Source organism: Mauremys reevesii, linkage group 15 (genome assembly GCF_016161935.1).
Source record: "Mauremys reevesii isolate NIE-2019 linkage group 15, ASM1616193v1, whole genome shotgun sequence".
Classification (NCBI taxonomy): domain Eukaryota; kingdom Metazoa; phylum Chordata; order Testudines; family Geoemydidae; genus Mauremys; species Mauremys reevesii.
The window spans coordinates 29,498,399-29,512,547 of record NC_052637.1 but is presented as its reverse complement, the minus strand read 5'-3'; the positions used below and the strand labels follow the sequence as shown (position 1 = coordinate 29,512,547).

The window sequence follows — 14,149 nt, the reverse complement described above, 5'->3', positions numbered from 1 at the left end:
CTCTTCCATGAGGAAGAGCCAAGATCAGAACTCAGAACTGCTGACTCTCAATGCTGTGTGGTTTCATCTAGACCAGGCATCCTGCCTGCATGATCATGTCAGAAGCACAGGTTCACCGGCTAGGAGAACTGCAAACCACACTCATGAAATCCTCAGAGGAAGGGTCGGTCTCAGACTGGTCAATAGGGAACCCGAGGGGAGTTTAAACAATGGTTTTAAAAATAACATGCAGCCCTGGTGAGTATCTGTAAGAGCACAAGCCCCTAGTGCCTTGAGTGATATTGTCACCCTGGGAATTATTCTTCAAAACACAAAAGAAAAATGAAGTGGAACATGATACAGCTAAGTTTTTAAAGCCAGACAATTGTTTGCACCTTGTAATGACAATTTATCAATGCAATCTGCTATTTAAAAGAGAATCATTAAGCTGGCAGACTGGAACTGAACCTGTACTTACTCAAGTTCTTATCAGAACCCAAAGTTCTTTCCTCGCCGTTGCAATATTCGTATCCCGTTCTTTTCCGTGCCACACAAATAATGCAGAACGCTGGCAAGAACAGCTGATGACACAGCTTTGTGTAATAGGCCAGAATTGTATAGCCCCCAACCCAGCATTTATGCATTTCATTTTTTAAAATGCAAGTAACACACGAGGCAAACATTCCAACCTGTGTGAACATACACAAGCCACCACATTTATGGTTAATTTGTATTCCATGCATGCACACACAAAGATGGGTATGTAGCAATTCATTGTGGGATGCTGTGGTCCCAATTCAGTTTTTACTAGGGACTTCAAAGGGAATTTTGCCACAGCAAGGACTGAGTAAAACTCACTTCAGTCTCTGGATTTAGTCCTATAGCTATATCCACATTAGATACAATTAATAAAACAAATAGACTAGAAAGGTCATTTCTTTACCAGTGAGCACGGTGCTATGAATGTCACCAATATAATTCAGGCCCCATGTAAAAATATTGCAGCCTGACAAAGTATCAGCATGCAAGGAAGGGAAAAGAGGACTTAGGGCAGTCCAGACCTTTGAGAACCTTTGCCTGGAAGCTCATTCTTCCTGAAACAAACTCCACGAAAACTGATCAACTTCAGAAACTACTGCATCGCCCCCCACCCTGCAAAAGGACCGGACCAGCCCTTTTCCCTCACCACACGGGATGAAATGATTGCGACGCTAGTTGAGGTTGGAGTTAGCTCCTGAGCATGCACAGGTCAGTCACATTGCTTCCCATCTGTCCCCCGCTCTTTAAGCCTTACCGGATTTAGGAGGATATCTGTAGACTGAATTAGAAGGGATGTCCACCTCTTCCACCCCTGCGTTCTGCCTGCTGGTCAGCGCCCCCATGGCTGAGCCTTGCAGAGGGGATCCAGGGGCTGGGCTGGGGGTGTTCCTAACGGGATGAATGCAAGAGCCGGCAATGCAAGCGGGAGAGGAGCAGGAGGAGGGGGGCAGCCTCACGCTGTCCTCAGCTAACCACACTGGCTTTGCCCGCTGCTCCTTCAGTGGGGAGGCTGCCGCATTGACTCTCCTGCTGCTGCTGCTGCTGAGCAGGGGACAGGAACAGCTGCCCTCACGCCCATCCCTTCCTCGCCGGAGCTGAATGCACGGGCTGGGCTGGGCTGGGCAGGGCAGGGGCTAGCGGGGGCCCCTCCTGGAGCACTGCGGCTCACCAGGGGCGGCGGGTGGTGCCTGCATCGCCAGGGCTGAGGATGCCGCCGCCGCCGCTGCTGGAGAGCCGGGAGGCAGCCCCTGCCCGCAGCAGCATCCTCTCCCCCTGCGCCGGCAGCCGCGCGGAGCCTTTGCACGGGGGGCTGGGCGCCGCCTTGACGTTAGGGCGGCTCGCCAGCCAATGGAGGCGGGGAGGAGGCAGCTGTCACCGGCCGGGCCGGGCCCGGGGGCAGGAGCCGCCTGCAGGCAGCTGCACGAGCTCACCTGGCTGCTGCAGCAGCAGCAGCAGCAGCAACGCCCCAGGCGGGGCGGGGTCTGGGCTCGGGGGGCGGAACGGGGGGTGGCCCGGGGAGAGCTGCTCAGAGGCAGGCCCTGCAGCCGCGAGCTGGACCCAGAAGCCACCTGCCGGAGGTACCTTGTGTGCATGGAGAAGCCGGTGTGGGGCCTCTCCCCAGTGTGGGGCTGCGGCCCCTGCCCGCCCCCCTCTCTCTCTGCAAGGGGCTGGAAGGATCCGCTAGACAAGTCTATTACCCGGGTCTGACCTCCGCCCCCCGACCCCCACCCCGAGGGATTCCATCAGTGACACCAAAGGGGCCCCCCGATTGCTCACAGCACCTTCCCTGCCCTGGCTGGGAGCTCGCTAGACGGGGCGATGGGCCCTTTCCAGACTAGACTGGTCTTGGAACTCCCTTTAAATGGGCCACATGTGTCTTTTTCACACACAAAACCAGACATTGGGCCCCAGCCCAGCCAGTTGTTCCCTGCCCATGGACTGCACTGGGGATCCACCCGCAGGGCTCGGTGCAGGATCAGGGCCCCAGTACCCTGCTGATTCTACTTTCAAGCCTAGGCCTGGAGCCACAAAGGTACATCAGCACCTCCTAAGTCTGGGCTTTAGGGGCCTAAGCCCCAGTTTTGGCCAGAGGACTCCCACCAAACCCGGTAGGCACCTAAACACCCAGCTCCTAAGCAGTCAGGGCAAAAGTTCCTCAGCACCTGCATTTCTGCCTGGGGGCCCGTGCACTGCCTCTCTCTAGGCACCCAGACACCTGTCTCCGCCTAACCCCAGGGGGAAGATAGGCAGGCAATTGCCTGAATCGCATGCAGAGTCCAATCTAGTCGGCATGCTCAGGCGTCACCTATGGGCTCGGGGCCCCTTCAAAATCCTGCCAGAGGAGAAGTGGCTGCCCCCCACGGTATAACGTTCAGTCCAGTGGTTAGAGCATTCATTCATGGCAAAGGGGTAGAAAGGATTTGAACAGGGGTCTCCCCCCAAGCTGCCTGCCTCCAGGCGGCTAGTTCCCATTGGTGGATCGTTAGCAGGGATAGGCATCTCTGTTTAGATGCCTGTCTCCGAGAGGGGCAAGGCTTAGTACGTACTGCTCTCATTGGCATCGCCCATTGGGAACTTAGGTGGCTCCTCGCCTAGTGTGCTGGCTTCTGTGGATCCCATTCTAAGGCGCCTTTCTCCTCATTTGTTGTATAAGGAGCCTAGACACCTAGCTCAGCGTTGGGGATCACGATGTGTTCCCGCCCCTAAAAGTTAGGCACCGTGCGCCAGGACCGGCTCCAGACCTCAGTGCGCCAAGCGTGCGCTTGGGGCGGCGTCCCGCCGGAGGGCGGCAGGTGGCTCCGGTGGATCTCCCGCAGGCATGCCTGCGGAAGGTCCGCTGGTCCCGCAGCTCCGGTGGAGCATCCGCAGGCATGCCTGCGGGAGGTCCACCGGAGCCGCGGGACCAGCGGACCCTCCGCAGGCACGTGTGCAGGAGGTCCACCGGAGCCGCGGGACCGGCGACCGCCAGAGCGCCCCCCGTGCTGTGCCGCCCTGCTTGAGGCGGTGGAAATCCTACAGCCGCCCCTGCCGTGCGCTTAGTGTTGCAATGCCGAAGTCCCTTCATAGATCCCACCCAGAGGCACTGTCTGTTCTGTACAGACGTGATAAACCAGTGGCTCTTTTATTAAGTGTAGAGGTTTTACCTCATTTCCCCACCTACTTCCTTGTTTTGCATTGTACTGTGAAATGATTGTCAGGCTCCACCCCAGAAGTGGCTGCATTTCATTGGTGCTCTCCATATAGCAGCTGTAAAGCACTTCCATAGAATCATAGAATATCAGGTTTGGAAGGGACCTCAGGAGGTCATCTAGTCCAACCCCCTGCTCAAAGAAAGACCAATCCCCAGACAGATTTTTGACACAGGTCCCTAAATGGCCCTCTCAAGGATTGAACTCACAACGCTGGGTTTAGCAGGCCAATGCTCAAACCACGGAAAGACATTATATAAATGTGAGATTATTATTATTTATCCTCAGATACTCCCTTAATGCTTCCTGGAGTTCCCATACATACAAACACACTTTTGCCCAAACTACTTGAGTATCAGCTCCGGAACAAGATTCCATGGGTATACAATGCCATTTTTAAAATATCATCGTTCTGACCTATTTTCATATATAAATGTTGGAGAACAGAAACTTCTTTTAAAATGCTAGAAATTAATCAATCCTGCAATGCAAATTAATGGAGGATCACATGAATGTACTTTAAGTTGATATCACAGTTGCTACAAATACTAAATCAGAGAGGCATGTATGAAATCACATGAATGACCACGTTGCCCTAAGATGTATATTCAGTGATGAATGAAACTACTAATGGTTTTTCTCTCCTCCATAGGTTCCACCCTTCTTTCATTTATAACTTCCTGTTTCCTCTTTCCTCAAGAAATTAGTGTAAACACCCAAAGTTCTAAACATACTAAATGCTGGATGTGTTTCACTTCAAACAATTGCTTTTGATTCTCTTGTAAAGAACACACGCAGCATTGCCAACCGCAAAATCGTGAGTCAGGCCCTCAAAAATAATGAGATTTTACAAAAACAATATCTTTGGGGTTCCTTTTATTTGCCTTCTGGTTTTTGAACCTTTGTAGTACACTCAGGACTCATTTTCTAGCTTTTTTTCTGAAGCTCTGGGGTTAGAAACTTACCTTTTTCTTCTTTTCTAATGGAACTTGAGAGTCTCACATGTTCACATGACTCCAGGAGCTGGAGCTTTAAGAAAAAAACACCCCCAAAAAATGAGACTAGCAGTCACATCCAAGTGCTCACAACCCTGATTCAATGCCTGACACTGCAGTTCATGCAGAGGCAAGACACGTGTGGGGATCAGACACTGCCACAAGAGTTTTTCTCCCATGCAGATTGCAGGACTGGCCCTTCGAGCACTCTATATTATTTTAGTTCACTTTATTTTTCCCTGCAGCTTGCATGTTAGTTTTACAAGCAACAATTTCTCCATTCCACCCACCCTCTTTCCCTCATGTTGACACACTCTCTTGCATCTCTGTTGATTCTTAGGTCCTGATCCTGCAGAAGGTCTGGGGGAGCAGACCCCCTGCACTTGCATGGAGTGCCAATGATGTCAACGGGGAAATCTGCCCACCCAGACCTTACAGCAGGGGTGAGGGCTTATATTTTACTTTCCAGCAACCCCATGCCTCCTTTTTTTCATATCTGTTGAGCTCCAATATTATTATTTCATGGGGTAGCTACCCTCTCTCTTGATCCCCTTATAAAAACTGTAAGAGATGGAGGATACACTCAGTTACATGGTGTTCTGTATTTCTGGTGGCTGAACACTACAATTGGTCTTTGTATCCCATTTATTCTCTTGACACGCCAGGCAATTGCATTTATATAGAAAATGGTTGGCAAGTATTTCTGGCACAAATGCCCACAAAAAAGCTCACCCTTAAATATTAATGCAAACAGAAGACTGGCCTGTGAAAGTTTGCAGAAAAGGAGACCGCACGGATGAATCAATTCACAAATCAGATTTCACATGTATGTTCGAATTCTTTTGCAGCCATTCATCCAGCTCTAGTCCTGAGGCTGAGCAGTCACCAAGCAACTATAACCTGGCAGCCAAGGTTAGGTTTGAGCAAATTACATGTTAAAGGTAAATGTTAAACTTAAGACAGATTTTGCATCTGTTTTTTCCAGAATAAAACTTCATAGATTTTAGGGAATAAAAGCAAAACTAAGATTGACAGACAATGTAACATTGGCGATTCACATCAGCACCAAAAGAAATGGAGGCGCACGAATTGATAATTTACGGGTTTCTTTTCTGTGTACCACACCTTTAAGGTTGCTAGTAGTCTGCTGCCTGCAAAGGCCTCTGACATTTTGTGAGGCTAAACTGACAGTGTGTTATGGAGCCAGAGATGCACAACAAACTGCACTGTCTCACCGGGACTTTGCGTTTATTCCTCAGTCTTTGTAAACATCATTCAGTCTAGAAATACAGTCTGTGGCTGGGGATAGAAAACATAGCAGAAGTTATGTGCTCTATATATTCTGCAAACCACTAATGAACTCAATGGGACTTCAACACAATTTGTTCTGCATAGGCAGATCCCTGCCTTTCAAGCCCCACTGAAGTCAATGAAGTCCAGCTGTGCAGCGCAAGGTGCAGGGCTCAGAGAAGCTTATGGGATCAGGCCCATGCAGCTAGAGATGGTCTGATCCAAAACTCCGTCTCCAGACCTACCTGAATTTTGGGGAGGAGGGTCAGAATTCAAACCTGGATGCAAATTTCCCAGCTGGGGTGCACTAAGTACGCTGGATCTGCACAACGCTCAGCGTTAGCAGGTGCAAATGCCAGAGGTGGGTCTGAATTTCAATGCTCAGGATCCATCTCCATGTTCACTTCTGTATAGAGAAAACCCCAGGGAAGTATAAACGTGGGCACAGGGGAGAAAGAGCCAGCACATTTCATTAGAATGAATCCCATTAAACAGACTGCAGCATTTTACAGCAGACAATAATTCAAAGTTACGCCCGCAAAGAGCCATAAAACACCAGTCATTATGCCCAGTGTTGGTGTTTTACGGTGTCGTACTGCTGCGTAGTATTTTATGGTGCAGTGCCGTAGTGGAGGAATGTTGTTCAAGAATATTGCTACGGGAGGATCTGAGTCTAGGTCTTTTTTTTTTTTTCCTTTTTTTCCCCTTTCAAAGCGTTGCTTGCAGAATTTAAATACTGTATCTCGTCAGGCGAAACACTGACAGCCAAAACAAAGTCAAGGCAGATATAGCTGGGCCAATGTACAAGGCTCAACGTCTCCAGCTTGGGGAGGGGAGGGGGAGGGAGAATAGAAGAGAGACAGGCAGTGTTTAGACTGACTCTGCATCTGTTGTGCAAGACCCGAGGGCTGAAGCACTAAGCCTATTCATCTGGTAGCTTAGGAAGCCAGAGAATTCATTAAAGGGGGCGATTGCCAAGAACTGTAATCCTGCTAGCATGTCTGTACTCTCCACTGCATCCCCCGTGCCTGGAGTTCCTGCTTTAAAATCGGATCTGACCCTCACTGAGCTGCATTCACTGCAGAGAAGCAGCAGTAAGTGCAGAGTATTAGTTGCTGACATCACCCAGCTTAATAACGATACAGCTGCCGTTCCGGCCTCATGAAGTGGACACACGGGAGGGCACCACAGCACAGCATCCGGCCTGCCAGGAGTCGCAGATAAAGGCTGTAGGGAAACGCTGGCCTGTATCGTGCCATCAGTATGAAGTAGAACCCCTCACTGGAGTGAGTGGCATGACAGGACCCTCGGCTGTTCTTTTGAATGACTGTTTGGCTGGTATCGTTTAGCGATTTCTAAGGATGGAGTTTCAAGGGGCAATGCAGAATGTGCTGCTAGGACCCACTAGGGTGACCAGACAGCAAGTGTGAAAAGTCGGGATGGGAGTGGGGGGTAATAGGCACCTATATAAGACGAAGCCACAAAATATCAGGACTGTCCCTATAAAATCAGGACATCTGGTCATCCTAGGACCCACCCAGTCCTGCACTCCTCACACACACAAAATTCCCCCATTGCATCAATGACTAGCCAGAAGAGAATCAGGCCCTTAAATGTAAACAATACTAACATTAAATGTAAGGGGATTCTGATGTTTGAGAGACATGCTGGACAATGAAATGATTCTTCCGTATGGATTAATACTTAGTTATTTTCATGCAAAGATCACAAAGATCAGGAAGGGAAGGGAAATATCATTACCGTCATTTTACTGATGGGGAAACCAAGGCACAGAGAGACAGTGACTGGCCGAAGCTGGGGAGAAGTTCAGCTCTCCCAAGTCTAGTAGACTCTGCTGCCTCCGCTGAGGTCAACAGGCCTACTCCAGGAAGTAAGATGATCAGAATTTGTCCTTACATCTAATGCAATGTCAGCTCCTTCTCTATCCCTTCAGTGGTGATTGGCATATGCTACCTTCGCAGACAGTTTATCCCAGAGCACCCTTCCCTTCATTGTCTCTGTCCCAAGCGCTCTCCTGTAGGAGATAAAGCTTTCCAGATGGCCTTTTGGCTAAGATCACGATCTGACATGTCCTGTGTCAGGAGCCTGTTTGCTGCTCTCACAAGGGGGATGGGCTTAGCTATCTAGTTGAATGGCTCTTTTCCATCTCTATCTACTATGAGTCTGTCCCATGACCTTCCTTTTTATCTTGTGCTGATTGAAATTGCCATTGAGTTTCTATGACTCTGTCCTTTCCTGGGCCTCCACCTACCACCCTGACTGCTCTTTCAGCAAGTCCTCTTGCTCCTCTGCCCATCCCCTTCTGTGTTGATGTTTCCCCACAGATCTGTCCTTGGACCTCTCCTTCCCCACCTCTCTCCTCATGACCTCCGATGGTCTCTCTCATCACCCCCATGTCCATGCCTCTTGGATCTCTCTCCCCACCCCAGCTCTTCCTGTCTCTTCAATGTACCTCCTTGTGAACGTCACACCACAGCCTTAAACGGGTCCTGGATTAAGTAGATTGTCTCATTTTTCCTCTTTACACTCTCCCCTTTCACCAGGGACAACACCAGTCCCTTCCCCACCACTCAGATGATGGGTTATCTTTGACTCCTCCCTTTCTTTCTCCCGATCCAGGATCTTGCCACATTCTGCCTGATAACACTTCTAAAACCTGCCCCATCCTTTCCTGTCTCTCTGCAAGAACCATGGTTCTCTTTAACCTGCACCAACAGAACCGCCCTCTTTCTAACTCCCCTTTCCCCCCCAGCTTCCCACCTCTCCCCCTCCCATCGACTGAATATGGAGCAGCTCACTTGATCTTCTTCCTGGACTGCCTACCTAAGTCCCTTCACCGGCTCCCTCTCTCTTCTCACAGAATCCCGCTCGTTTCTAAGGCTTTGCTCATAACTACATCTCACCTCCCATTGCGGGAAGAGAAGCCGAGGCTCTCACTCCAGATTCAGGCATTGCACGGGGCCACATATCACACAGCTACCGCCCAGGCCTAGGGAGTGACGACACAGAGGGGAGGGGAGGTTTGAAGTACAGTAAGAGGCCACTCTAGTCTCCTCTAGGCTTTTCACCAAGCAGCCAACAGTCAATTAAACATAGAGGCCTTGTGCTAAACAGCAAGTAGCCAGAGATCCCTGAATGGTCCCTTCCTTGCCCATTGTAGCCACCTGCATGGACTGTGGGGCACCAATTGCAGGAAGCACAGGAACTCTGTCTGCCTTCACATGGCCAGAACATTCGCTGTAGTTACAGCACTGCTGTAACTAGTTCTCTTAATAAAGAGCCAGTTTAGTCTGATAAGCATGGAGCCCTTTCATGTTATTACCCAGCCTGTGGTACATGAAACACCCACTAAGCATACAAAGAGTTTATAGACTGGGATTAGTCTACCCCCATCCTCCACACTGACTGGAGTTCCAGTCTTCTCTCTGCCTGAAACTGCCCATAGTTACACTTCCCTCTACCTTTTAATTACCAGCCCTTCCACTGCTTATTGATTACAGCTGGAAGGTCTTTCGTCCACCACCGTGGCAGGTATTGCATGACTGTCTTAATAAATGCCCTGGATTCAGGACAATTGGTTAATCAATCCCCTCCTGCTCATGCCAAGGTTAGAGTCTATGCACTCCATCAAAATTGCCCATGGAAACTTTACTCACTTTTGACCTCGGTAATATTGCTCATGCCACTGAAGATTTGAGATTTTAAGGGATCAATAAACGGGTCAATAATCTGACTGAGAAGCTCACATTCTTTTGGACAGTGGAGCTACAAAACACTTAATGTCTGATGATTTTGCTGGCCTCACTCTCCTAACAATGGAGATGGTGAATGCGAGTAAGCAAGCAAAATTGATTAACGAGCCTCTTGTGGTAGGCAAAAGCAGCCCCCATACAGACTAAGCCATGTAGTGGAGCTGGGGAATCTTTTCCTAGTGAACCCTAGGATGTATGGAGTCTGATGTTGAATCCAGTGAAACCACTGGGACTTCAACCACTGCTTTAACGGGAGAAAGACTGGGCCCATGCTGGAGCGCTTAGTCAGTTCTGGCTAACACAATGTCAAGCAAACGGAGGCTAGCTGTACAATGCTGTCCAGGTGCGCACTCGAGACTAGTTATACCAACAACTTGAGCCTCATCCAACATGCCAGACAACGTTTTGCCTGTACAAGGAAAAAAACCTCTGAACAGCTCCTCGGTCCTATTGCAGGGTTTGCTGCATGCACAGGGAACTCAATGTGGGCTCAAAACAGAGGTGAATTTGGGCTGATACGATGTACTGGTAAGAAGTTGGTACCGGCCTGTACACAGATGTTGCTGCCCCTTTTGCTGGCCCCGGCAGCGGCCCTGCCAGTAGGGACCCTCCTTAAAGTGCTGCCACTTTAACATCATTGCCCCTTTTGCCCCCCCGGGTCACCGATGGGGGGGGGCGGGGGCAAAAGAGGCAGCTGCTCTGGGGCGGGCAATTTAAAAGGCCCTGGGGCTCCTGGCCACTGCCGCCACTACCACATCAGCGGCCGGAGCCCCGAGCCCTTTTAAATTGCTGCTGGAGCGCTGGGCCTTTTTAAATCGCCGCCGGAGCCCTAAGCAGCGCAGGTGGGCTGGCTGGGGGAAGGCTGACCCCCCCCCCCCCGCCCCGCCCCTTCTACAGAGCTGTTAAAGACAAGTATTCCCTGCCCCAATAACTGATAGGTGAATTGTTTGGCTGCACAGGGCTAAAATATTTTCAAAAGCTGCTGTGTGCTGCACTCCCAGTCAAAAGCAGGAATCAATTGAAAACAGTTTTTTAATCCAAATAGGGGTTATATCAGTGGTTTTCAAACTTCTTTTCTGGCGACCCAGTTGAAGAAAATTGTTGATGCCTGTGACCCAACAGAGTTGCTCCCAGCCAATGGGAGTGCAGAGCCGGTGCTCAGGGCGGGGGCAGCGTGCAGCGCTCCATGGGCCCCCCTGCCTAGGAGCCGGACCTGCTGCTGGCCACTTCTGGGGCGCAGCGCAGTGTCAGAACAGGTAGGGACTAGCCTGCCTTAGCTTTGCAATACCACCAACGAGACTTTTAACGGCCTAGTCAGCGGTGCTGACCAGAGCCGCCATGACCCAGTGCCTTACATTCTGCAATGCGGTACTGGGTCGCGACCCACAGTTTGAAAACCACTGGGTTATATGAATGTGTTTCATTTTGGACAGACTACTACACTGGCTGCTTTTATTAATGTAGTGAATGGGGTATTTCAAGAGGCCCTCAGATATTTTTTGTCTACCTAGATGACCTGTTGGTTTGCAAGTAAAACACAGGTAGATCATAAACAACATTTTAAAAACAGCATTTAAACTCAGTTTACAGGTAAGAAATAGGCAGCTCATAAACAACAGTTAAAGGCAGCCTTGTATATCCTTCTACAAACCAGTTGGCACAGCAAATTGGATTTTCAGCAAGCAGGAAATCCAGTACCGTTCCTAAGGTTTATTGTGTCCAGTAGAGGTGTATCTATCTAGGAGCCAATGGAAAGTCACATCCGCCTTGAACTGGCCACACTTAACTTGTGTTGTAGGTGTGAGAACTTTCCTTCCACTTGCAAGTTACTACAGGAAATGTGTTGCAAGATTTTGCCTAAATTGCCTTTGTCTTACTCAAACTGTTTAAAAGCAGCGATGCCCCTGAACCAGAACCCCAGATGCAAACTGTTATGTTCATGGCATACACAGAGAGAAGGTAGATGAAAACAAAATACTCTTGCTGGAAGGTCGTAATGTAACACTGCATTATTTCTTAGAATTCAGAACAATAACACATGAGAACCAAAACCACAGAGACAGACAAAGCAGGCTGCTCCCTAAAACAGGGAGGCACAACTCAACCCACCTTCCTCTAGGCTGTCTGTCTGAAGTGCAGACTGACCGCTGCACCTTCTAGGTCACATGCTTCCCTACAGAGCCATCTAGCCTGCAAGCAGGACCAGGAACTCTTCCCTCTTCCCGCCCCCCACTCTTAAACTGATAGCTTGCATTTCCTACGCAGTCCTCAGTACACCACACAAACCTCCTCAAACTTTGAGAAAATTCAGATCCAGACTGCATGGATTATTCCGCTCTCCATAAAGGATCAGAACTGGAACCTCCAAGGTCTGAACACCACTGAACTTGAGGAAAGTTCTGGTCCAGATCTGGAACTTCATGCCCTGGGTCCATCTCTAGTGAAAGATAAATGCATATTTTTGATGGTGAGTAAAAAGCAAATGCTTGCTGTAGCCCAAAATAAGCTTTTCTTTGTGATTCCCCACATTTGCCTTATATAGTTATGACAGATGATTTTCCTAAGGCAGAAAGAGCTGGTTTGAGTCGAGTCCAACCATTGGTTTCAGAGTTTGGACAGTTTACACTGGCTGAACAAATTTATGCTACTTCTGAAAAGGAATGATTGACGATTGTACCGTTATTTGTAATGCATGTAAGGAAGCCAAAATGTCTTTAAGAGAGGTATTCTGTAGTTTGAATGGATCACACCTCCTTACATTATTTAGAAACTCAAATAAATCTGTCCCAGAGACAGGCCAGCTGGATGGAACTGCTACAGATATGTATGACTTTGAGAGACAGTTTTATCCCAGGGAGGCTGACCCAGCAGCCAAAACCTTAGCTAGGCAGCTAGAAATCAATATACATATTGATGTACAACCTGACCAGAAATGCCTCCTGTTGCTTTGAGATACTTATTTTAAACATCTTTGTTTTAATAACATTTTTGGACAATATACAAGCTCATGTTAACAATATAAAGACAAGAGAACTAGTTCTTCTCCCACTTATACCAGTTTGGCACCAGTATAAGGTCACTGACTGCAGGAGAGTTACTTCTGATTTACACTTATGTGAGTGAGTGGAGAATCTGGCCAATGATAATTACTAGGAAAAAAGGACAGATTATTCTCTATATATCCCAACGTGGCAGAGCCATATGCCTCAGACCTTCTAGATCCCCACAATGCTTTTTGTTTATCTGGGGGAATTGATATAACCAGTAATAACTTCTTGTCCACGGGCGGCTCCAGGCACCAGCATGCCAAGCGCATGCCTGGGGAGGGTCCACTGGTCCCGCGGCTTCGGCGGACCTCCTGCAGGCGTGACGCCAAATCCGCGGGACCAGGGACCTCCCGCAGGCAAGCTGCCGAAGGCATCCTGCCTGCTGTGCTTGGGGCGGCAAAATACCTAGAGCCGCCCCGTTCTTGTCTTTGTTTTACTGGTCCAATGTGTGTGCTGTGTTACATCAGCCACATGGTCTGGTTTCTTTTCCCAGATTGGATGACTAATGTAACCAATCCATTGCATTACAATCACCCCTCTTCAAAGGGCCAGCTCAAAGTCCTATGCCTCACCCATGCCTGTTATCTCAATGGGCCATGAGTGGTGTATAGGCTTGGTGCTGGTCTTTATTGATTTGGAATGTGAGCTTTTTCTCTTCACATTCAACATGAATGGGAGTTGTGTGCTGGACAGGAGGATAGAGCCTCAGGGACTGAAAGTATGAGGCATGTTTCTGATCTGAATAGGAGGAGGCATTATATTTTGGAGGGGAGGCGCGGGAGGGGATGAATCACTGTACAAAGAGAATAATCATGCCTATTTGTTCACAAGAATCTGACCTTTACGATGTAGAAGAAATGGCCACATTTCGAACCACAGCAAATGTTAGCAAAGCGGGAAACTCCAGATCGTATAGAAACAATTTTTTGAGTGTCAGTGGAGTTCCTTTGGTTTGGGTTTTCATGCTTCTGGGATTACCGAATTACAGAAAGCAAAAGTAGGGCAAGGCCAATTCTGGATAATTTGGATCAAAATGTTGCTCCAAAGAATATCATCTCCCACAGCCTGAGCAAGAGCTGATATTCCAATGGAATTCACCCACTAGATGACATCATGGTAAACTCCATACATAGCTGTCTGTGTATTTATATTGTCCTCCTCATGATTATGACAATTCCCACCAGCCATAATATCTCAGTCTCTGCAGGCTCTTTTCATCTTAAATCAACTGTTTTCACCGTGTCTGTGTGCAAAGTCCAGGCAGTTCTTTGGACAACACTTGTTTCTCTGTTTAGTTATATGCTTTAAAGAAGTTTAAAACAATAGCAGCAGGCAGG

At 48.8% G+C, this 14,149-nt stretch overlaps 1 protein-coding gene across 4 annotated transcripts in view; it reads right to left on the bottom strand.

The window, feature by feature from the left end:
• The window catches only part of RNF157 (ring finger protein 157), a 123,428-nt gene extending 121,639 nt beyond the window's left edge, over nucleotides 1-1,789 (bottom strand). For all 4 annotated transcript variants that reach the window (XR_005588515.1, XM_039501944.1, XM_039501945.1 and 1 more), the window contains exon 1: nucleotides 1,274-1,789. Coding sequence is in view for 3 of the 4 variants with exons in the window: in XM_039501944.1 (XP_039357878.1) it covers nucleotides 1,274-1,361 (88 nt within the window). In the remaining variant the exon portion in view is untranslated. The remainder of the gene's footprint in view (nucleotides 1-1,273) is intronic.
• Between the last annotated feature and the right edge of the window lie 12,360 nt (nucleotides 1,790-14,149).